This window comes from Neoarius graeffei, chromosome 10, assembly GCF_027579695.1.
Source record: "Neoarius graeffei isolate fNeoGra1 chromosome 10, fNeoGra1.pri, whole genome shotgun sequence".
NCBI lineage: Eukaryota > Metazoa > Chordata > Actinopteri > Siluriformes > Ariidae > Neoarius > Neoarius graeffei.
In genome coordinates this window covers 7,227,782-7,253,675 of record NC_083578.1, presented here as the reverse complement: position 1 = coordinate 7,253,675, position 25,894 = coordinate 7,227,782, and the positions used below count along the sequence as shown (strand labels likewise).

At 42.8% G+C, this 25,894-nt stretch overlaps 1 protein-coding gene across 1 annotated transcript; it reads left to right on the top strand.

Annotated features, from left to right (window-relative positions):
- The first annotated feature begins 16,040 nt into the window (after positions 1 to 16,040).
- si:ch211-158d24.4 (uncharacterized protein LOC560966 homolog) lies at positions 16,041 to 25,226 on the top strand. The gene is made up of 4 exons (XM_060931178.1): positions 16,041 to 16,394; positions 18,488 to 18,521; positions 18,634 to 18,726; positions 21,247 to 25,226. Exons 1-4 carry the CDS (start codon positions 16,194 to 16,196, stop codon positions 21,672 to 21,674), a joined length of 756 nt encoding a protein of 251 aa, XP_060787161.1. The 5' UTR covers positions 16,041 to 16,193; the 3' UTR covers positions 21,675 to 25,226.
- Positions 25,227 to 25,894: the final 668 nt, after the last annotated feature.

Below are 25,894 nucleotides of genomic sequence, written 5' to 3'. Positions count from 1 at the left end.
TTCTCCAAACATAACGCTTCTCATTTAAACCAAAAAGTTCTATTTTGGTCTCATCCATCCACAAAACATTTTTCCAATAGCCTTCTGGCTTGTCCACATGATCTTTAGCAAACTGCAGATGAGCAGCAATGTTCTTTTTGGAGAGCAGTGGCTTTCTTCTTGCAACCCTGCCATGCACACCATTGTTGTTCAGTGTTCTCCTGATGGTGGACTCATGAACATTAACATTAGCCAATGTGAGAGAGGCCTTCAGTTGCTTAGAAGTTACCCTGGGGTCCTTTGTGACCTCACCAACTATTACACGCCTTGCTCTTGGAGTGATCTTTGTTGGTCGACCACTCCTGGGGAGGGTAACAATGGTCTTGAATTTCCTCCATTTGTACACAATCTGTCTGACTGTGGATTGGTGGAGTCCAAACTCTTTAGAGATGGTTTTGTAACCTTTTCCAGCCTGATGAGCATCAACAATGCTTTTTCTGAGGTCCTCAGAAATCTCCTTTTTTCGTGCCATGATACACTTCCACAAATGTGTTGTGAAGATCAGACTTTGATAGATCCCTGTTCTTTAAATAAAACAGGGTGTCCACTCACACCTGATTGTCATCCCATTGATTGAAAACACCTGACTCTAATTTTACCTTCAAATTCACTGCTAATCCTAGAGGTTCACATACTTTTGCCACTCACAGATATGTAATATTGGATCATTTTCCTCAATAAATAAATGATCAAGTATAATATTTTTGTCTCCTTTGATTAACTGGGTTCTCTTTATCTACTTTTAGGACTTGTATGAAAATCTGATGATGTTTTAGTTCATATTTATGCAGAAATATAGAAAATTCTAAAGGGTTCACAAACTTTCAAGCACCACTCTACACTGTAGGCATTGCTACTCTTTCAGCAATATTCCAGCCACATGACTAATGAAAGGGGAAAAAAACATTTCAGAGTGTGTTCATAAGATCCGGAGAGACCATGAATCATGAAAACAGCTTCAGTGTTTCTTGGCAGAGATTCTGCTTCTCTCTGGACTTGTATTGCTACCCCCAAATATTCCTATATGTGTTCGACTCACTTGAGATCCGGTTACTGTGAAGGCTATTACATATGATAACGCTCTGTTTAGGCTTATGTTAAGAAACGGATGCTGTGACTTGCACCTTGACTTGAGAGGAAAGTGTAGACCTTGGCGGCAGAGGGGAAAAGAAGTGTCCAGGTGCTCACTGCTCACAGAACTGAAGTGCTCTCCTCTGTTTCTCTCCAAACTCATGACACTGTTCCATGCCCTCTATTTCAGATACTGTTTAAACTGTATGCCACAGCCTGAGGTTTGAGAAATGACTTTGTTTTAGGTTTACATTACCATAGAATGCTTTTTCTATAGGCTAGGCATAAATTGTCCCTCCCACGGAACACTTTCAAACACTGCACCTCAACAGTCTCTAGAATTGTTTCTAGAACAATCTCTACTATGTTAGATACAACAAATGTGGTATTCAAGAGGTATTTCACCTTCAACTTTGTTCACATGTGTCTTGTATAAGATTTTTTTAAACAAGTTTTCACCTTCACTTCACTGGGGGTTGTTACCATGGTTACCATCAAGCCAAGACATCTAATCTAATGTAACTCTTCTACAACTGACAAAAGACTTTTTTTTTTTGACAATGCCATGATTGGAGAGGACCCAACATGGATTTCATCATATATGGGTCATTCAGGGTTCTAAGTACACCAGAATATCAGTGTAGTGGCACCAGTCATAACGGCTGGGGGTTCAAGGGCCGCCTTAGGCCCCTGAAAGCTCATGTGTTCTACATGCTCGGAGATGCATTCTAGACCATCATAAAAATGGTACCTACTGCTGTCTGGTAAGGAACTGATAAAAAGACAGGAAGCTAAATAATGACCTGACCTGGAGGTGGAATTAATCAAAAGTTCGAATGAGTACGTGTGGAGTGGAATGAATCAGTCTGAAGGGACACTGGAGATTTCACATCAAGCTCTGCAAACTATTTTTTTTTTTGAGAAAACAAAACCTATTCTTTGGAGTGTCAAGGAAATTTAATTGAATGCAACTGGACTTGGTTTTAAGTCTTTGAAAAGTTTCACTTCTCATCCAAGAGGCTTCATTAGTTCATTTCATCAGCTTATCTGACTAGACTGGACTAGTCTTACCAAGGCCACTGACTCCACAGAGGTTTAATACCAGGTTACTCACACCAGCTGGTCAGACTATGACCTGGATGAATCAGAATATTCTAAGACTATTCTTTGAAAAAACAAAAAACAAACAAAAAACCCCCCCAGCTAATAGTACATTTACTATGAGTGAACTAACACACTTCTTTCTTCAGTTGTTGGCTGCTTGCAGGTTAGGTTAATATGGGACGGCCTTGGGCTGAGGTGCCCTTGAGTGAGGCACCGAACTCCCAACTGCTCCCCGGGCGCTGTTAGCATGGCTGCCCACTGCTCTGGGTATGTGTGTGTGCTCATTGTTCACGTGTGTGTGTGTTCACTGCCCAAGGTGGGTTAAATGCGGAGAGGAAATTTCACAAGTGTGTGATGAATAAAGTTGTGCTTTCTTTCTTTCTTTGGGGTTGTGTTGCTCAAATCCAAACATGTGCTTGCAACATTAGTTCTTTTTGTGCAGACATCACAGTGAGACAGCAATTTGGATGTACATACAGTGGAGTTTCCAAACATCTTGGCAACTCTTTTACCAAATCAGCATAATACTTCATTCATGTCAGAGATCATTTTAAAAAATCGATTAGAAACAGATTTGATTCAGCTTTAATTCACTACATCAACGTTCCAGTAGATCAAAAACTTATGTACACTAACTCCCCTCCTCCTCTCCGCTCCTGCCCAGCCTGCTCAAGACTGCTGTCTGTCCTGGTTCCCCATTGGTGGAATGACCTTCCCACTGAGGTCAGAACTGCTGAGCCCCTGACCACCTTCAAGCACAGAGTGAAGAGTCACCTCTTCAAGCTGCACCTCTTCCCTTCTTCCTTGCCCACTGTGTAACTGCATTTCGGTCTAGACCAACCCAGGCTGTGTCTTGTCTCACCTGAGGTTAGCTGTTTTGAGTTCTCTATTTAGTTCTGGTTGGTTTGTTTCCCTTGGCTGTTTGAGTATCAGTACTTCAACAGAATATTACACAGGGTATTGTTATCACCTGTTCAGTTGGCAGTAGAACTTTCTTGTCTAGAAGTTCAGCACTTCATGTACCTGACTTTTGCACTAGTTATGCATCATTCTGGATAAGAGCGTCTGCTAAATGCCATGTAATGTAACTTGATTGTCTCTTTGTATAGTCTGGAAGATTCCAGAAATTGATGGAATGACTTTTAGAAGCTTCCATTTGGCCAATTTTCATAATCAGTGTCACGTAACTGAAATGTAAATGGCGAATTATTTTAAACAGGTACTGATGATCAGGGATGTGATGTGCAGTGATGTGCAAGAACTGTTGGGAAATGCAGTCCAGAAGTCCAACCCAGAAGTGCCACTCGAGGTGCAATCCATCACTGATGTGACATATCCCTCCTTAAGGCACAGCTCCCGATGAGCTTACCCTGTCCATGGGCAGGTCCCAGGCTACGCGTCCATGCACCACCCCCTTTGATGACAGCAGTGGGGACAGTCTTCTTAGTATTTCTGGAGGGTGACACAACCTATGAGCCAGAGAATGAAACCTGAGTGACAGCCACAGAAGAGATCAAAGGGGGAGCGAAGCCCAAGGTGTAGCCTAAGGGGGGAATATTGTCATTCATGAAGCTTCAGGCGGGAGTGAAGCTTTCCATGGATTCTGAGGAGGTAGTGACATTGTCAGTGAAGCCAGATGGTGGAATGAAACTCTCTGTGAAGCATGAGGGGGAAGTGATGATGACAACAAGACTTGAGGGAGGAATGACCCTTTCCACAAAGCGCAAGAAGGCAGAGCAACGTCTGAGGTGGAGCACGGAGACAGAGAGATGTCCCAGGTGGAGCAGGAAAGAGGCACAAATTAATTACCTGGGACAAACAAATTTTCACTTGAAAGCTTCAACTGAACCAGAAAGCAACAACAAAGGAACTGGTGAAGGTACTGGAAACATCAGGTACATCCACCATTAGGAGTGTCCTGCATTACTATGGCCTAAATGATGACTCCAACTGAGGTTTGCAGATGATCAGAGGAGCACCATTCCAGCTGTGAAACATAGAGGTGGGAGCATCATGTTGTGGGCGTGTGTGGCAGCGGGGGTGCTTCTGTGCTCCACCCACACCAGAGTCTTCCTACAGTGGTACCAAAACCCAGGAATACAGAAGGGAACCGCCCCATGGAGTCATTGCCATTTAAGGAACTGATCCATGCCCTCACCACAGCCCAGCAGAACCAGCATCAAGCGCTGGTCACCCTCCGGAAGGAGCAGGAGCAACAATTCGAAGCCTTGGTGCTGGCCCAACAGGAGGACCGCCAGGCGTTCCGGCACCTGCTCGCGTCGGCTGGGCCCACGACTGCCACTAGAGCGGACCCTCCCCACCTCACCTTAATGAAGATGGGTCCACATGATGACCCAGAAGCCTTCCTCGTGCTCTTTGAGCAGGCAGTGGAGGCGTGGGGTTGGCCGGTGGACCAGCGCGCAGCGTGCGTCCTTCCCCTGCTGATGGGCGAGGCACAACTAGCCACACTGCAGCTCCCTGCCGACAGCCGGCTCATCTATGCGGACCTTTGCAGAGCCATCCTCCAGCGTGTCGGCTGCTCCCCAGAGCAAGAACGGCAGCACTTCCGCTCACTGCGCTTGGAGGAAGTCGGCCGGCCGTTCGCGTTCGGGCAGCAACTCTGGGACACCTGCCAGCGGTGGCTGAGGGCAGATGACCGCGACGCCGAGGGAGTGATCGACCTGGTGACACTGGAACAATTTGTCGCGTGACTTCCGGAAGAAACGGCGGAGTGGGTCCAGTGTCATTGCCTGGTGTCACTGGACCAGGCAATTGAGCTGGCAGAGGACCACATGGTGGCAGTTCCGACAGCAGGACGGCGTGTCTCCTCTTCTCCTCTCTCTTCTCCCTCTCCCTCTGTTTCCTGTCCTCGCCCCATTACCCCACTGTGGAGGCAGGGGCCGGCTCCCCCCCAACCGGCCCGGTGCACCCGTGGTGTCCTCCCATTTCCCCCTTCCTTGTCTGTCTCCTCCCCCTCAGGTGAGTGATGCCCATAACACCGGTGCAGAGGGAGAGCCTGGGCCGGTGTGCTGGCACTGCGGGGAGCTGGGACATCTCCAACATCAGTGCTCAGCCATGGAGGTGGGTGCGGTGGTCCGGGTTCCCGACGCGCCAGAAACCACCCTCGATTGGGCCGGAGCATATCGAATACTGGTAAGTGTCCAAGGGGATACGTATCAGGCTTTGGTGGATTCCGGCTGTAACCAGACCTCAATCCACCAAAGCCTGGTGCAAGGTGAGGCATTGGGGAGAGCACGAATTGTGAAGGTGTTGTGTGTGCATGGGGATGTTCACAACTACTCTTTGGTGTCCGTCCACATTCTATTTCGAGGGAGAAAATATAGTGTAAAGGCGGCGGTTAATCCTCGTCTCACCCACTCGCTAATTTTGGGGACTGATTGGCCGGGGTTTAAGGAATTAATGACGCACATAGTGAAGAGTGGGTCCTGCCATAATTTAGCTAGGGAAAGCCCTGGAGTAGCATTGACAGGAGAAGCTGTCACAGAGCCGTCTACGTCAGCACCGCGTCAGGGCGACACGTGGAGTGAGGAGCGCCCTGCCCCTCCTCCCTCTCTTGGGGATTCCCTTGGGGATTTCCCGTTAGAGCAGTCACGAGACAAGACTCTGCGGCATGCATTTGACCAAGTGAGAGTAATCGATGGTCAAAGTCTCCAGCCAAATGTGACGCTGGCCTTTCCCTACATTGCTATTATTAAGGATAGGCTATACCAAGTGATGCAGAACACTCAAACTGGTGAAGAGACAACACAGTTATTAATTCCAAAGAGCCGCCGGGAATTCGTATTCCAAGCGGCTCACTTTAATCCCATGGCTGGACACTTGGGGCAGGATAAGACACTAGCCTGAATAATGGCCCGGTTCTATTGGCCAGACATTCGTGGGGATGTCCGTTGGTGGTGTGCGGCGTGCCGCGAATGCCAATTAGTAAATCCCATGGCCACTCCAAAAGTGCCTTTGCGCCCTCTCCCTTTAATCGAGACCCCGTTTGAAAGAATTGGGATGGATCTTGTCGGGTCATAAGATTGGTCAGCACGGGGATATCACTTTATTTTAGTTCTGGTAGACTATGCAACACGATATCCGGAAGCAGTGCTTCTCTGCAATATCTCAGCACGCAGTATAGCAGAGGCTCTCTTCCGCTTTATCTCCCAGGTCGGGATTCCAAAACAAATCCTGACAGACCAAGGCACTACATTCATGTCACGCACACTGCGCGAGCTGTATGGGCTACTGGGGATTAAGTCTATCTGCACCAGCATTTATCACCCACAAACAGATGGCTTAGTAGAACGGTTCAATCAAAATCTCAAAAATATAATTCGGAAGTTTGTAAGCAAAGATGCATGTAATTGGGATAAGTGGCTTGAGCCCCTGTTATTTGCAGTATGAGAGGTCCCACAAGCCTCCACAGGGTTTTCACCATTTGAATTGTTATATGGGCGTAAGCTGCGTGGCATTTTGGACCTGCTATGTGAAAATTGGGAGGAGGGACCTTCATCTAGTAAAAACGAAATTCAATACGTTCTTGACCTGCGCGCCAAACTCCACACACTCACACAATTAACCCAGGAGAATTTGTGGCAGGCGGAAGAACGTCAAGTCCGGCTGTACGACAGGGGCACGCGCCTTAGGGAGTTCACACTAGGAGATAAAGTACTCGTATTATTGCCCACATCGAGCTCCAAATTGGTCGCCAAGTGGCAAGGGCCCTTCGAGGTCACATGGCGAGTCGGGGACATCGACTATGAGGTGAGGTGAATGGACAGGGGTGGGGCACTGCAAGTTTACAACCTCAATCTATTAAAATGTTGGAATGAGGAGGTCCCCGTGGCATTGGTGTCGATAATTCTGGAGAAGGCGGAGCTGGGGCCGGAGGTTCAAAAAAGAAAATTGACATCACCCACCGCTCCAGTCCCCTGTGGAGACCACCTCTCCCTGACCCAGCTCATGGAGGTAGCCCAGTTGCAGAAAGAATTTTCCAATGTGTTTTCGTCCCTGCCCGGCCGCACCCACCTCATAGAACACCACATTGAGATGCCCCCGGGGGTAGTAGTGTGTAGCTGCCCTTACCGTCTGCCCTAACACACAAAAAAAAGGTGGTCCGGGATGAACTTGAAGCCATGCTCGAAATGGGCATAATTGAGGAGTCCCACAGCAACTGGAGCAGCCCAGTGGTCCTGGTCCCCAAGACCGATGGGTCGGTCCGGTTCTGTGTGGACTATAGTAAAGTCAATGTGGTGTCTAAATTTGATGCATACCCAATGCCTCGCATTGATGAGTTGCTTGATTGATTAGGCGCTGCTCGTTTTTATTCGACACTGGATTTAATGAAGGGATATTGGCAGATCCCCTTGACTCCTCTATCCCAAAAGAAAATGGCCTTTTCCACACCATTTGGCTTACACCAGTTCGTCACACTTCCTTTTGGGCTGTTTGGGGCGCCCGCGATGTTCCAGCGGCTTATGGACAGGGTCCTCCGCCCCCACGCCACCTACACAGCCGCGTATCTGGATGACGTTATCATCTATAGTAATGACTGGCCGCGGCACCTTGAACACCTTAGGGCCATCCTAAAGTCACTGAGGTGGGCGGGTCTCACAGCCAACCCAAAGAAATGTGTGATTGGGTGGGTGGAAGTACGGTATCTGGGTTTCCACTTGGGCTATGGGCAGGTGTGTCCCTGAATTAATAAGACAGCAGCGATTGAGGCCTGCCCGAGGCCCAAGACCAAAAAGGGGGTGAGACAGTTCCTGGGGCTGGCTGGCTACTATCGGAGGTTCATACCTAATTATTCAGACGTCATCAGCCCGTTGACTGATCTCACTAAAAAGGGAGCACCAGATCCGGACCAGTGGATGGAGCAATGCCAACAGGCTTTCTCTAAGGTAAAGGCTGCATTGTGTGGGGGGCCACTGTTACACTCCCCTGACTTTTCTCTCCCCTTTATTTTGCAGACGGATGCATCGGACAGAGGGCTGGGAGCCATTCTGTCCCAGGAGGTGGAGGGGGAGGAGCGTCCTGTGCTGTACATTAGCTGGAAGCTGTTGATGTGGGAAGGCAGGTACAGCACAATTGAAAAAGAGTGCCTAGCCATCAAGTGGGCAGTCCTTGCCCTCCGGTACTACCTGCTGGGGCGCCCTTTCACCCTCTGTTCAGACCACACGCCCCTTCAGTGGCTCCACCACACGAAGGATGCCAACGCGTGGATCACCCATTGGTATCTTGCACTCCAGCCATTTAAATTCAAGGTGGTCCACAGGCCGGGGGCACAGATGGCGGTGGCGGACTTCCTCTCCTGTCGTGTGTGTGTGTGTGTGTGTGTCAGCTTCAGGCCAGATGGCTCCCCAGCCTGAGTTGGGCGATGGGGGTATGTGGCAGTGGGGACATGGCCGAGCATCAGTCTGTGAATGGAGGGTGGAGTCAGGGAAGGTGAGTGGTCATGTCACTACACCTGTCATCAATTAATGTGTGTTTGTGTGTCTTCTTCAGTGACTGCGCCTGATGAAAGGAGGGTGAGAAGGGGAGGACGGCGCCGAGGGCTTGCTTCTAGCCTGTGTGTGCATCTGTGAGAGAGACTGTGTCTAAGTTGTGTGCTGTAAAGCAGCAATAAAGTTGAGAACGAATCGCAAACAACCGCCTGCCGTGCTTCTGTGCTCCACCAACACCAGAGTCTTCCTACAATGTGTTTTGATGGAAAATGGACTGCACTTGAGAAAACAGATGGCATCATGACTGTGGAGGATTATATAGAAATACTTAAGTAGCATCTCAAGACATCTTCTTCTTTAAGCTGCTCCCATACGTTTGGGGTCACCACAGTGGATCTGTTCCGCATATTTGATTTGGCATAGGTTTTACACCAGATGCCCTTCCTGACGCAACCCTCCCCAATCTCTCCAGGCTTGGGACAGGTACTAATGTATGCACTGTCTTGTACATCCCCAGTGGCTGGACATTTTACTTAATCTGCATGTCTTTGAACTGTGGGGGGAAACCGGAGCACCTGGAGGAAACCCACACAGACATGGGGAGAACATGCATACTCCATACAGAAAGGCCCCAGTTGGCTGTGAGGTTCGAACCCAGAACCTTCTTGCTGTGAGGTTACAGTGCTAACCACTACACTGTCCCAAGTAACATCTCAAGACGTCATCCACAACGTTAAATCTTGCACTGCACCAAAACCCAAAGAATCTAGAGATATCTTTTTAAATTCTTGCAAGAATCTGGATCATATCTGGAAACTTTTTTTGACAATGCCATGATTGAAGAGGACCCAACATGGATTTCATATATGGGTCATTGATAGAAATCTTCAGGAAAAAACATCTCTGGATTCTGGGGTATTTTGAGCAGTATTGGAACCAACTGGGTCTTCCAGCAGGACAATGATCCTAAACATACCTGCAAAGCTGTAGCAACATAAGACATCAAAGTTAAAGTATTGGCAAGGCCCTCATAAAGCCTTGACCTGAATGCCAAAGCAAATTATTGGACCAAACTGAAAAACTGAGGCCCTTAAGCCTGACAGTGGGGCACCAGTTCTTCAGGAGGAATGGGTAGAATGTGCTTAGATTGGATGAATGTCAACCTTTGGACTGAACATGATTGATGATGGCAATCAAGCAAAGTATTATTTTTATTATTATTATTATTATTATTATTATTATTGGAAGTGAAAAAATAAAAAGGTAAACCAAAGAAACAGCAGCATGGACTTTGTCTCACTGGAAAGTGATTTATGTGTCACCAGGAGGAGTTGAGGCCAGGTTCACTGATTATAATTCCATCATGAGTCATCTGGCATGCTCAAACCTGCTGGTTCTTCTTGACGCCTAGAGATTCTGCCTCTTTTTGCCCTCAAATTGTGCAGCTGTTTATTTTTTCACATTTTTCACATTTACAGGAAGAAGAGAAAGATGATTCAGTGGTTTGTTAAAATCACAAAAATAAACATCTGCACCAGCTTGTTAATATTACATTCCAAGAAAGGGCTTTACAAACCCATCCATCCATTATCTCTAGCCGCTTTATCCTGTTCTACAGGGTCGCAGGCAAGCTGGAGCCTATTCCAGCTGACTATGGGCGAAAGGTGGGGTACACCCTGGACAAGTCGCCAGGTCATCACAGGGCTGACACATAGACACAGACAACCATTCACACTCACGGTCAATTTAGAGTCACCAGTTAACCTAACCTGCATGTCTTTGGACTGTGGGGGAAACCGGAGCACACCCACGCGGACAACATGCAAACTCCGCACAGAAAGGCCCTCACCGGCCACGGGGCTCGAACCCGGACCTTCTTGCTGTGAGGCGACAGCGCTAACCACTACACCACCATGCCGCCGCATTACAAACCCAAATCAGAAAAAGTTCAGATGGTATGGAAAATGCAAATAAAAAAAGAAAGAAAACAGTGATTTCGAAATTGACTTTGACTTGTATTTCATTACAGACAGAATGAACCCAAGATATCTCATGTTTTGTTGGTCAACTTAATTTCATTTGTTAATATATATCCATTCCTATGTTTCAGTCCTGCAACACATTCCAAAAAAGTTGGGATGGGGAAATTTAGGGCTAGTAATGAGGTACCACAGTTTAATAATGATGTTACTTGAAACAGGTGATATCAACAGGTGAGTGTAATCATAATTTGGGACAAACTCAGTATCCAGGAAAGGCCTAGTTTTTGAGGAGTAAAGATGGGCTGAGGCTCTCCAGTTTGTCAACAAATGCGTGAGAAAATTATTGAAATGCTTAAAAATAATGTTCCTCAAAGAACGATAGGAAGGGATTTGGATATTTCACCTTCTATGGTGCATAATATCAATAAATGATTCAAAGAATCTGAAGGAATTTCTGTCTGTAAAGAGCAAAGGGCTCAAGCCGAATCTGAACTCCCGTGATCTCCGATCCCTCACTGCATCAAGAACCATCATTCATCTATAGCTGATAGAGCCACATGGACTCAGGATTACTTTGGCAAACCTTTATCAAGCTACAATATAGAATTATATCAACAAACACCAGTTAAAACTTTACTGAGCAAAAAGGAAGCCTTATGTTAACTGGGTCCAGAAGTGCTGTTGACTTCTCTGGGCTTGGAGGCATCTAGGATGGACCATCACACAGTGGAAACGTGCATTGTGGTCAGACAAATCAGTATTCCAGGTATTTTATGGAAGAAATGGACACTGTGTGTGCCGGACCAAAGAGGAAAAGGACCATCCAGATTGTTACCAGGAACAAATCCAAAAGTCAGGGTGTGTCATGGTATGGGGTTGTGTCAGTGCCCTTGGCAAAGGTAACTCACACTTCTGTGATGGAGCATTAATGCAGAAAAGTACACTGAGATCTTGGGGCAACATCTGCTGCCTTCAAGACAACGTCTTTTCCAGGGAGATTTCAACAAGACAATCAAAACCACATTCTGCTCACATTACAAAGGCATGGCTGTGGAAGAAGAGGGCATGTTCCTTCTGTCCCCAGTAGAGAATGTGTGGAGAATTTTGAATGAAAAAAAAGACCTAAAGACCTGTTTGCAGGAAGAATGGCACAAAATAACACCTGAAACGCTTCATCAGTCGGTGTGTTCAGTCCCTAAACATCTTTTAAGTGTTGTGAGACGGAACGGCAACATTATAAAGTGGTAAATGCTTTACTGTCCAAAACTTTTTTGAAATGTGTTGCATGAATCAAAATTGAAATATGTGCTTGTTTTTTTTTTTTTAAAGAGGCAAAATATTGAATAATGTGCTGTTGTGGTGTTTTGAGTGCAATAACAGTCAAAGATTATTTACAAATCACTGTTTTCAGTTTTAATTTCAATTTCAATACAATTTCAACTGATTTGGGTTTGTAAAATCTAACAGTAATAATTCAAATTCAAGATTATGGTTTGTTAGTGATTTATTTAAGAGTAGGATCAGTCTTACTAACAAGAGTTTCCTCTTTGCATCAGTATTTTCACTACATATGTGGTTTTTTAAAATAAATGAAATTGCGCAATTTGCACAATGTGTAATCCCAAACTTGTGCAATGTTTTCTTCTGCTTACTTACATGAACTTCCTCCTTATGCTGTTTTGTATGTTGTATCTCTACAATTTTTTATCAAGACTTTATGCTAACTGTATGCTGGAAACATGACAATAAGTATGAGTTTCAATACACAGCATGTCATCATCTAGCTAACCTTTATTGGTTTCAGTTTCTGGTAGGTGTGCCTAATTAACTAAAACGTTATATACAGCAGGTAATACGTGCAGAATTTCTTTCGTCTTCTGTACCTATTTTGGATGGCTTCTTCTACCTACAGGGTCATAAAAATAATGCACCTTCAGGTTTTTCGGTTGACTAAAAAATGATATTTTTCATATTTTTTTGTCAGAAGGCTAGTTTTTGTTTTGTGACATTGCTGTGGCATTGAAATAATGCTTGATGGTTATTAAGGGGCCTAGTGTGTGCCAAGAAAACATTCCCCACACTATTACACAACCACCACCAGGCTGAACTGTTCACGCAAGGCAGCTTGGGCATTTTTCCCCCAAACTTAGAGTCCTGTTCTGACAGGAATGGAAAAGGATGTGGTCTTCTGCTGTTATTAGATCATCCACATAAAGGTTTGACATGCTGGGATTTAAAAAAAAAAAGTGATCTCAGGAGGCCTGGGTTAACCTCCTAAGGCCCAAGCTGTTTTTTTACATGCATTTTTTTTATTTCTCTTTGCTATTTGGGCTTATTAGAACCTGATTAGAATAAAAACTAAGCATCATCTTTTGATAAGATGTACTTTTAGAGAAAAAGTATGTCCACATATGTGGATTCTTGTTCCGAATTTCCATAAAGTGCTGTCCATGCATGTGACCGCTAAGCCCTAGGAGGATAAGACTACATACGGGCCTGGAAGTATGTTAATGCCTGATGTTAGGGGCCTTCCCAGTTTATCTTGGTACATTACATTACAGGCATTTAGCAGATGCTTTTGTCCAGAGCGACATACGACATACCCAGAGCAGCCTGGGGAGCAGTTGGGGGTTTGATGCCTTGCTCAAGGGCACTTCAGCCATTCCTGCTGGTCCAGGAATTCGAACCTGTGACCTTTTGGTCCTAAAGCTGCTTCTCTAACAATTAGGCCATGACTCCCCCCCCCTTGTTGTACAAAATGCTAAATTTCTAGCACACACACATGTAGATGTATTATATTATAAAAAAAATCTAGGCTGAGGAACCAACCAAGAGTTTAGAGATGCTGCAGTGATTGTATGCTGTATTTTCTGATTTTGTTCACTTTCTCAACAGAAGTTTTGAAATGTTGCTACTACTACCACATTTGAAATTGTCAAAACAGGTATATTAAACACAAATAGCAACTCTGTTTACACTGTTTACATTGACAACATCACAAATGTTGGTCACATCAGCAGTTTTATAAGATCTTGAAGGATGTAAACGAAACAAAAACTGTTACCTGTTAACATTTGTATTGTGTTCCAGTTTAAGTGGTGTTCTGTCTCCCCCTAGTGGACACCTTTGGGGTAACAGCATGTTTTCTTGTTTGTCTTTTTTTTTATGATTATGATTAAACGTAGCCTGGTTCAAGAAGTAAAGAGAAAACCACTGTCAAGACATGTTTGCAACTCCTCCAAGTCTTCTGTTTGAGACTTTCGTTGTTTTGCTGCATTAAACAAGTAAACTGAATTTTCATGGTGTGGTGACCAGGAGACAAGTTGACTTCCTGTTGAATTATACAAGCCGCATAAGGAGGACAGAACAGAAACTTTTCAGCTGTATGGACAACACGGTTTTGGACAGGAGGTCCATGAGGTGTGATGATGAAGGTCTGGGAAGTCATCATGACAATTCCATGACAATATTTCACCTCTCTGCTATTACTAACAATGTTTTATTTTGCATTTACTTTGGATTAAGATTGAGAAGAGCTCATGCACTAAATGATTCAAACAACAAATTTGTGCTGTTGATCCAATCAAAATCCAGTGTGTCGCACTTCTCAACTGAACTGTACGGATTTTATTTAGTATACTGTATTTCTCAATCTTCTTGATGGGGAAGTCATGGCCTAATGAGTAGAGAAGCAGCTTTGGGACACCAAAAAGGTTGCTGGTTCAATTCCCTGGACCAGCAGGAATGGCTGAAGTGCCCTTGAGCAAGGCGCCTAACCCCCACCTGCTCCCCCAGGCTGCTCTGGGTGTGTTGTATGTTGCTCTGGGTAAGAGCATCTGCTAAATGCCAGCAAAGTAATGTAAATCATTTTTAGGTGTGGATGTGATTTGCATCAGTTACAGCTAGTGTTGTAGTCAAGACCACTGAGACCGAGTCAAGACCAGGACCAGACCAGTGTGTGTGAAGGGGTGGTGGAGGGGTGACATCTGTTAACAGGAAGAAAAATTTAAAATTAGCAGTGAGTCACATTATTGGTCACATGTGAAGCAGGAAGTTTTACATCCGATCACAAGAACGATGTTAGCAAATAAATCAGACAATACACAGATGATTTCGTGAAATCCCAGCAGTTGTGGTCTTGACTGGTCTTGAAAAAAATCCTGAGTCCTCTACGTCTGAGACTGAGACAAGACCGAGTAAAAACGTGATCGATTCCAAGATGAGCCCGAGACCTTCAAAAGTGGTCTTGAGAGCTTGAGTCCTACAACACAAGTTTCATCAAACTGGTGATGATTTAACCCAAGTTTCATCACTCTTTACAAACATGGTGAGCAGAAAAGCATCTCAGAATGCACCACACCTTGCACAGCCAACCAGGAGCCCCATCTGAGCTCAGGCCCGATGGCTCCAGTCCACCAAACCCTTATTCCTTATTATAATCTGGGTCTGGATCTCAGTAACGTTGTTGGTTGAAGTATTTCAGAAACTGCTGCTCTCACAACATGCTCAAAAGAAAGAAAAACATCCAGTGGGCACAAATTCTGCAGCTCATAGATGTGAGAGGTCAGGTCAGAGGAGAATGCAGAGATGTGAAGCTGGTCGAGCTCATCTCATCTCATCTCATCTCATCGTCTCTAGCCGCTTTATCCTGTTCTACAGGGTCGCAGGCAAGCTGGAGCCTATCCCAGTTGACTACGGGCGAAAGGCGGGGTACACCCTGGACAAGTCGCCAGGTCATCACAGGGCTGACACATAGACAACCATTCACACCTACGGTCAATTTAGAGTCACCAGTTAACCTAACCTGCATGTCTTTGGACTGTGGGGGAAACCGGAGCACTCGGAGGAAACCCACACGGACACGGGGAGAACATGCAAACTCCGCACAGAAAGGCCCTCGCCGGCCACGGGGCTCGAACCCGGACCTTCTTGCTGTGAGGCGACAGCGCTAACCACTACATCACCGTGCCGCCGCTGGTCGAGCTGGGGGGGGAATCCTCAAATCACCACTCTTTACAAACATGCTGAGCAGAAAAGCATCTCAGAACATACTGGATCGCACCTTGAGCCGGAGGAGGTACAAGGACATATCAGATTCCACTGTACAGTCAGTCAAGAACACTATAAAACAAACAAACAAAAAAGTCTAACATTTTTGATGTTTAATATGAACATTAACTGAAGCTGTTGCATGATTCTTCTTTTGCGGATTATGGTTGCATCATTGCTGAGTCATGCATTTTTTTTCTTCAGTCCAGAGGTTTCTCATTTCCCTCAGAGAAAGAAAAAAAAAAACTGGCAGGCAGCCCAAAGTCATTCAGCAGCTGTAAAGTTCCCTCAAGACTCTGTGTGTGTGTGTGTGTGTGTGTGTGTGTGTGTATAGTGATGTGGGCTGAACAGGAAGCACAGAGCAATTAAAACTGCATGCGTTGACGGAGAGGGAGAGAGAGAGAGCTCACACGTTATTATAAATAGTGGTGTGCGTGAGGAGAGGATGTGAGATTGAGAGAGCGTTCTTGGTGAGCTGGATAATATTTAACGACCGAACATGGAAGTGAAAGAACAGTGCGCAGATGGTCAGGAGGGGCGCGAGGTGTACGCGATGCTTATGGAACCAGACGCGATCACACGCGAGCAGCGGACGCTCCGACGCGAGATCTGCATCAGCCGCATCGTCATCTTCATCCTCCTGATCACCTGCATGACTTTCTGTGTTCTGCTTTACATCCAGCAATGTCATGGCAACGAGGTGGGATTGCTTGACCTTTCTTTCTTTCTTTCTTTCTTTCTTTCTTTCTTTCTTTCTTTCTTTCTTTCTTTCTTTGTTTTTGTTGACATCATTAACAGCTCATTACGAGTTATCTGAGTCACACATAAAACAAGAAGGTAAAGAATAACTCATCTGAGTCAGAAATCATGCACCATTTCTGACTCTATAGGTTACTATCAAGGACATTTATTGATCCTCATATTGATATAAAAGATCAGATCAGAGTCAGATTATATTCTGATGGATCTGATCTAACACCAATCATCAGGTTTGACACAAACGTGTGTGGGTGTGTCAGCTCCAGTGTACGCTGTCAATACAGTGAAAGTTGCAAAAGTGGGACTTATTAAGAAAGTCTCTGATTCATGTAAATATTTCTACTAGTCCCTTGATTTGTTATGCTGATGATATCATTTGTAATGTGTGTGTGTGTGTGTGTGTGTGTGTGTGTGTGCATGTGTGTGTGGTGTTAAGTTAGATAAGAATGCAGCCGAAGCATTTTTTTAAACCTTACTAGACAAACAATCTTTCAATGTTTTCAGTGCCTGGAGGTACTCAGGTGTGAAGGTGTGAGAGTGAGAAAGGCGACAGTGAATTGGTCTTGTTTGTTTATTATCTCTCTGTGTAGGGGCTGTACAGCAGCATCTTCTGTCAGTCTAAACTCAGATTAGTGTAAAAATATATCAAGTGTAGATCTCATCTCATCTCATTATCTCTAGCCGCTTTATCCTTCTACAGGGTCGCAGGCAAGCTGGAGCCTATCCCAGCTGACTACGGACGAAAGGCGGGGTACACCCTGGACAAGTCGCCAGGTCATCACAGGGCTGACACATAGACACAGACAACCATTCACACTCACATTCACACCTACGCTCAATTTAGAGTCGCCAGTTAACCTAATCTGCATGTCTTTGGACTGTGGGGGAAACCGGAGCACCCGGAGGAAACCCACGCGGACACGGGGAGAACATGCAAACTCCGCACAGAAAGGCCCTCGCCGGCCACGGGGCTCGAACCCGGACCTTCTTGCTGTGAGGCGACAGCGCTAACCACTACACCACCGTGCCGCCCTCAAGTGTAGATTTAGACATTAAAAATGAAGCTGGGGAAATATTTCAGCACACACACACTAAATTATCGCTAAGAATACTGAAATAGGTTGAGCGTGAGCATCTTGAAGCAATTCAACACTGAAATAATGTCATGTAAACTCCACAGAGAAATAGTTTTCGGTCGGAAAAGTGTCAAAGTATTGTGAAGAAGGAAAGGAAAGAGGAAGAGGAAAAGAATGGACAGGCATATTACTAGACATCATTTACATCACACTCAGGAAGATTATCATCTTAACATAAATTCTCCTTTGTCTCTGCAAGCGTTCCGATTAACTCCAAACGTTTTACTTTTGTGTTTGGAGTTGAAATGTATGAACCTGAATCTGAGATACTGTACATTCCACTCAGTTTAGCAGACACTGAGGGACAAATCTGAATCATGCTTTGCATGAATGGCACAGCGGTGCATGCTTGAACTCGTCAATAATTTTCTGTCTCAGTCGTGTGATTTATGCTCTGCCTTTTGATTAAGCAATACACACTTAATCAGCTGGTGAATAACTCTTGCATATGTGTCTTGATAAAGTATTAAATGAAGCATGAGTGCCAAAAGGGTGGAGAAAAGCTAACAGAGGATTTGTGTTGATAGCCTGTGAGATAAAATCCAAACACTGCCTGAAGCCCAGAAATCGCTTGAGCAAGAATCTTATTCCTCTGCCACTCAGTGCGATGTTTGGACTGGTTTCAGTTTCACTTGTATGCTTTTGATAAATATATCTGGTTCGCAGATGAACTTAAACAGCCAGTAAATGAAGTTTAATCCCTTCGGACACAATGTGTACAATTGTACACATGAAGTTCCATAGCATTTTACTTTGTGTCCAAAGGGGTTAAATAGGCTTGAAATTGTGAAATCGTCCAGACAAAGGCTTTAATAAGCTTTAAATGGAAGATTGAAATCTTAGTAGCTTCCACATGATCACTAATCTGTTATTTCTGTTCTTTTATTTTTTTTTCCAGAATAACAAAATCCTGAACAAAGAAAAGGCAAACGGTAGGTAATCCTCAATCCCACTCAGTACTCTCTTAAAGTCTTGGAAGAAGTAATACTGATTTTTTTTGTCCTAACCTGTACTACACTTTCTTTTTTTTCTTCCCTTTTCTAGAATCACGTGCACAATCCTTAATTGGTGATCAAGCAGCGGCTCAAGCAGCGAACCAACCTGATGTTGAGATACCCCCCATAGCTTCTCTGACCAGTAAATAAACACTTATTACTGTTAGACACTAACATGGTGCTAAACACAACATTGAAAATTCTTTTATAATGAGCCACGTCCTGTTGGACAACATAGTCCTAATTCTTAAAGAACACACAAGTACATCATAGGTGATGTCAGACTATCTCTTAGAGCTTTTATCACCTTCTCAGTCTAATATACTGTAGATTCGCTGAAAGATTTGCTATCTTACCGAACTATGACCTGTGAATTCATGAGCCTTAGTTGTGAAAATATGGAAGCACTGATTATTATTAAGTAGCGGTCATATATCAGGCAATGTTTTTGTTGTTGCTTAGCACCCATCTGAAAAAAAAATACTAGAAAGGCACTCAGGAGAGTGCATACATCCACCAAGCCTCATATTATCAACATCAAAATTATATCACTTGAATGTAGGATAATACTAAAGCTGGACACCAAATTTCATCCAAATCTGTTCACTACTTTCTGAGTTATGTTGGGAATAGACAAAACGATCCTGGATCTGGAAACATATCTGGATCCTGGATCCACATACATATCCAGATATGTATCAAAATCCAACTGATTCTTCCTTGGCCCATGGCGCACTTGTCCACCAAATTTCATCCAAATCCATTCACTACTTTTTGAGTTACGTTGGAAACAGGCAAAAAAATCCTGGCTCCGGAAACATATCTGGATCCTGGATCCATGTACACACCCTGATTTGCATCGAAATCCAGTCACTTCTTCCTTGGCCCATGGCCCACCTTTCCACCAAATTATATCCAAATCTGTTCACTACTTTTTGAGTTACATTGGGAACAGACAAAAAATAATCCTGAATCTGTATACATATCTGGATTCTGTATCTGTATACATATCCGGATTTGTATCGAAATCCAATCAATTCTTCCTTGGCCCATGCCCCACCTTTCCACCAAATTCCATCCAAATCTGTTCACTACTTTTTGAGTTACCTTAGATAAAGGCAAACGAACAGAAGTGAAAACATAACCTCCTCCAACAAAGTTGGTGGAGGTAAAAATAGCCACCAATGTACACTCCAGGTTTTTCTTTCAGCCTGCTAAGATTTTCTTGTTAGCAATGTCAATTCCTGTGCTAAATAAATACCAATAATTATGCAGTTATTTAGGCAAGAAAGAAGGAGTTTCTGTAAGGATGCAAAGTCTAACAAGCTTTCTATTTTCATTCATTCGTTCACTGTAGCTAATAAAACAGCATTAAGTAAAGTCAGATAGAAATATTCAAATCTAGATCATTAGTTGCAGGAAATTAGCATTTTGTATGTAAATAATACAAATGCTAGAGGCAGAACATCACATCCTCAGAAACATCAGGAAGTAAGAACTACTAAGTGTGCATTTGAGTCATCGAAAGCATCGGACTGATGCTTTTGGGGGAAAACACTTGGTTAATAGTCCTTACACAGCTGATGAAATGGGTTTACCGCTGAAAGAAGTGAAATGTTTGTGGTTGAGGATTAACATGCTGTAAACACTGAACTGAGAAAGCAAGAACATGACTACTGCTTTACACATAGCTGTACTGGATGCTTTTAAGCTTATCGATCTGACACACTTATTCAGATTCTGTGAACCATTGGGATGAAATTGCTACCAAGTATCGATCTAATACCATGCTCGCTTACTCATACTCATAACACTCTCCAATGCCTGGTGGTACTACATGGCAAGCTTAGTGTATGTTCGCATGCTGATAAACAAACAATCAAAATGGCAGCAATCTGGACGTATTTCACAATTAACAAAGATGATCAAATCTAAGCAGAGGGCAAACTGTGCTAAAATTCCTATGCAGGCTGAGAAAACTTGTCTGTACATGAGTGAAAATAAGAGCTGTTTACCAGTATGTTGTTCTTTACAGTCAAGGGATTCGAATGCAATGAAAAGTAGAAGGTCACCCGATAGAGTGCATACCGTACCTCAGCCAAGCCACATTGTCAGATTTGCACCAAAATCTAATCAGTTGTTCCTTGGCCCATGTTTCAGCTTTCCACCAAATTGTATCTAAATCTGTTGATTACTTTTTGAGTTATGTAGGAAACAAACAAACAGAGGTGAAAACCTGAAATCCTCCAACACAGTTGGCGGAGATAACAAATACTTTACTGCAACACTATTTGCGGCAAAATAGCTAATGTAGCTAGCTAATTTATTTAATTTAAAGTCAGCTCACTAGCATTATAAAGAAAGAGCCTTGTAGAGGAAGTGCATGAATACACGTGTGTGCACTTTTCATGGTTGTTATTTAAAACCAGGACACTGTACAAAAGTTTAAACACAGAACTGATTGATTAATGCTAACTAGGCTATGCATTTTGTTATCAGTATTGCTGAATGCAAAAGTTTTCTCCTTGTACTCAGGTCTGAAAATGCTATTGATTTATACCATAATAAACACATTTTGTATCTTTTCCATATCTATATCTATTTCTATATCTTTGACATTACAAACATATGCCTTAATATACTCTGTTTGATCCTTCTACAGTAAATTCAACAAAGAAGCCAACCCTGATATGGCGGCCTTATCACAGCCACATGAACGACAACTTCTGCTCGAATGAAACCTGCGAGTTTCTGACCATACCGCAAACTGGCAGGTATAGACTTGGCTTACAGATAACATACCGGTATATGGAAAATCATCCTGAGAAAGGGCATATCTTGCTGCATCATGAGATTTTTAAACACTCAAATGGTTACCCGGAGCCTATGCCCATTCTGTCCATCTCTGAAACCATTGACAAGAAGAATTCCTCCTGGTATAAATCCATCTTCTCCGAGGTCATCCATGTTTTTCAGAAGTTGGACAAAATCAATGTGGAGAGTGCCTTTCATGAGCTCATTGATATTGATGGAAAACCGTGGACAAAAAACCTTCTCACAATCCAGTATGTTTCCAGAATAAGGGATTAATGAACTTTTTAGCAGAGCGAGAACATCTAACACACCACCCATATACACTAAACTAATCAAAGCTAACTAACGAAGCTAAAATCGCATTGTGAGTGTGATTGGACAGGTGTAACATGTCTGTACTGTACTGTATTTTCCTGACTTTTTTCTGTTTTCAGGCCAATAGCAAGTGCTGTTATTGTTACAGCGAAGTGAAGTGTATGTAATGATTTTATAATATTGCATCATGCCAAGTTTTCCATTTTTATGGTCGGCGTGATGCTCCAGAAAACACACTGAAGGTACACTATCATGAACTTGCGCTAACATCTTACAAGCCTTTCTCTATGATAGCATAAATTTATCATGATCATACACAATGGAAGTGATTTTACAAAAAAAAAAAGCTGTTTATAAAGTGAATGACAAGATTTCAGTATTAAATATTGCTCTGTAATTAACTTCAGCAACACTAACATGAGAAAAACTACCTGAAACATGGTGCTAAACTAAACAGGTGCCATGTAGGATCCAGGACATATATTAAGGATGGTATATTCATGGTGCATTAATTGGACTTGCACAACAAAGCTATGTATATATTGCCTTGTGCCAAAGCACTAAATAGGACGGCCTAGAAGAGGCGTCAATGCTGGAAGAGGTGTACGGCTAAAACCTCTACCTATGGCCTGCTGCACCAGCCGAACACAAATTCATTCAGGGTATAAAGATGATCCGAACCATTAAACTGTGGAGAGGAGTTAAAAAAAAAAGATTGCATTGTAGAAGTTCTGTTGTGTAAAGTGGTCATACGTCATTATGTATGTCACAAGACAGCTAGATAGTTTTTAAATGCTAGTTTAAAAGTTGCTAGCTTCTGAATTCAAACAAGTTTAGCATTGGCGCACTAACTTAATTGAGCTAACTTTATCTTGCAAAAAAAAAAACAAACAACTCAGAAAGCTCATTGGAAAACTTTTAACCTTCCGACTGATGTTTCCTCACCGGAAAATATTCGCAGGAACTTTTTTTTTTAATAGTATTTCAATTTCAAGACAGTTTTAAGCTAACTTCAGGTGATGTTGTGACCCTCACATGGTAATCGAGATGTCTTACAGGTTTTACGTAATGACTTCAAGATCATCGATCAAAGAACAACATCACGGATAACTCGGTTTACCAATCTTTTCCATCATGTTTGTATTTTTTTAATTTACTTTGCGCAACGTTATTAAAAAAATCACTGAGTAGTTTTATTTACCGTGGACATTTTCACAACCACTCTAGTGATGTTAGAACAAATCCTAGTGCTGGTCAGAACTCCCAACTAGAACATCGAATTGAAACATCGTACACAACAGGTCCTGTTTACAAAACCTGCAGAGAATAAATGAAAATAAATAAAATGATTAAATTACTTGATAATATTTCCTCACTGGAAACATTTCTGGAAAATTTTAACACTTTTCGGTATTCGGAGACTTTGTTGCTTGGTGCCTTTTGGGTTCTGATTTGCAATACCCAGCTCACTTGGTGCAGCCGTTAATATTTTAGTGTTTCGTAAACTCGACTGGAGCGGATTGACTTTACAAGCTAGACTATGTTCAGTTGGTGCAACAGGCTACAAAAATCCATATATAGATACTCAGGAAACAGTCACAATGAGCTCGAGTAACAAGGTATTTTTTTTCCCCTGAGCCACATTAATATAAATTATTTTTATTTTTTATTTTTGCTACAGTTAATCCTACGGAAGAGCGATAGTGCCACTAAGAAATACATATATTTTTTTAAATTTCTGAGAAAGAAACTCAGAATTTTTGAGATTAAAGTCAAAAATTTCGAGAAACAATCTCAAAAGTTTTGAGAAAAAAAGTCAAAAATTTCGAGAAAAAAGTCAAAAATTTCGAGAAAAAAGTCAAAAGTTTTGAGAAAATAAACTCGAAATTTTCGAGAAAAAAGTCACAAATTTAGGCTACCAGGAAGTACCAGGTCATTCAGAGCTGACGGAGACTTAGTCTGCTACTACTGTGTTTAGTGCTGCTGAAATGGACGACTTAATCAAACGTTATTTCGGGATTGGGTTTTGCTTGTTATGTAGTAGTTCTGTGTTAGTCTCTAGCAAACAGAAAGCCGCTGCCTAGAAGTATTTGAATCTACGTGACTCATATCACCAACCGACTTCCTGTACACCGGTTGTCACAACTCTGAATTCCATGGCTCTGGTCTCAGCCATTCATGTCTACCGGCCGCGAGTGAGTGTCACTTCCGTATGGAAGCCCGCCTTCTACAGATTTCTGACTTTTTTTTCTCGAAAATTTCGACTTTTTTTCTCGAAAATTTCAACTTTTTTCTTGAAAGTTCTGACTTTTTTTCTCGAAAATTTCGACTTTTTTCTCGAAACTTTGACTTTAATCTCAAAAATTCTGAGTTTTTTTTTTCTCAGAAGTTTCCAAATAAAATATAAAACCCTGGCCCTATTGCTCTGCCGTATAATCCTGCCTTCTGCAGTCAAATGAAAAAATACTCTGTAAAATGTGACTAGTGGAATAAGGACGATATATGCATTTTATATACACATATACATTCACCGGCCACTTTAATAGGAACTTGTTGTTGATTCTAAGATCCCTGTTCTTGGCTGCAGGAGTGGAACCCAATGTGTTCTTCTTTCTGCTGTTGCTGAGATGCTTTTCTGCTCACCACAGTTGTAAAGAGTGATTATATGAGTTACTATATCCTTCCTGGCCAAAAAAATATCTCAAACCACCTTGAATCTGTTCATTTTCCTCTGACCTCTCTTTTCAGCAAGGTGTTTGTTTTTTCCACCCATAGAACTGTCACTCACTCACTCACTCACTCACTCACTCACTCACTCACTCACTCACTCACTCACTCACTCACTCGATGTTTTTTGTTTTTCGCACCATTCTGTGTAAACTCTAGAGACTGCTGTGTGTGAAAACCCCAGGAGGAGATCAGCAGTTTCTGAAATACTCAAACCAAAAATACTAATCTGGGTCAAACCATCACCCATACTGCCACAGTGAAAGTCAGTCACACTTCATTCTGAGATCACAAGTTTCCCCATTCTGATGTTTGAACATTGTGAACATTAATTAGCCGAAGCTCTTGATTTGTATCTGTGTGATTTTATGCATCAAGGGATCGGCTGATTAGAGAACTGCATCAAACAGCAGGTGAATGTAGGGGTGTACAGTATATGTATATATGTGTATAGATGATGCACAGTATACAATATAAAATCTTTATATCACAGAGCTTTACAGGCTTTTTTCTCTTTGCGTTACTGCATATTTATGAAAATTTCTTTCTTGTAGTTCTCTCACTGTTTATTTCATCTTACCAGTGCATGCGTGTTTGAATATGTTTGAATGGTTTGTTGTTGTTGTTGTCGTCACCCTTGATGTTGTTTATTTACTGAGGGAAATTTGCAAGACTGTTTAGATATCATATAAGAACATGAACTTTTACTATCCTGTTTCCTATTTTTTTTATCACTGTTTATATACTTTTATTTGATTGATGCTGACATTAAAAAAGTTTGTATGCTTTCTCTTAAATAAAAAGCAAATTTGATTTTTTTCGGACAAAACAAGCCTTACGAATCCTCACTTCTATATAAATGGCATTAACCCGTGGCCTGGTCGGAGATGTGTGAGGAATATCCTGCTTGCTTTCTCCGTTCATGCTTATTATCGTATTGTTTCACGTATTGTTGTTTGTTTGTTTGTTTATTGTTGATTTTTTAAATAATTTAATCTGTTTGTACTTTCTTAGGAGCTTTTTCAGTCAAATCACTGTATGGGCTCAGGAACACTTCAGAAAACCATCGTCTGTGAAAACACTTCACTACTGCATCCACAAATGCAAGTTAAAATTAGATATAAACAATATCCAGAAATCCCACCCCCTTCTCTGGGCCCGAGCTCTTTTATGATGGACTGAGGCGAAATGGAAAACTGTCCCGAGGTCTGACGAATCAAAAGTAGAAATTCTTTTTAGAAATTATGGACACCACATCCTCCAGGCTAAAGAGGAGAGGGACCCATCCAGCTTGTTATCAGTGCACAGTTCAAAAGCAGCATCTGTGATGGTATGAGGGGGCATTGGTGCACATGACATGGGTAGCTTGTACATCTGGGAAGGCATCATTAATGCTGAATGATATATACATGTTTCAGAGCAATATGTGCCATCTAGACAAAATCTTTTTCAGG

Excerpts from the sequence above, each read along its gene's own strand:
- si:ch211-158d24.4 (XM_060931178.1), top strand. The coding sequence starts at position 16,194 with ATGGAAGTGAAAGAACAGTGCGCAGATGGTCAGGAGGGGCGCGAGGTG. Across the intron at positions 18,522-18,633 it reads GAACAAAGAAAAGGCAAACG|AATCACGTGCACAATCCTTA; the intron begins GTAGGTAATCCT and ends TCCCTTTTCTAG. Across the intron at positions 18,727-21,246 it reads CCCCATAGCTTCTCTGACCA|TAAATTCAACAAAGAAGCCA; the intron begins GTAAATAAACAC and ends ATCCTTCTACAG.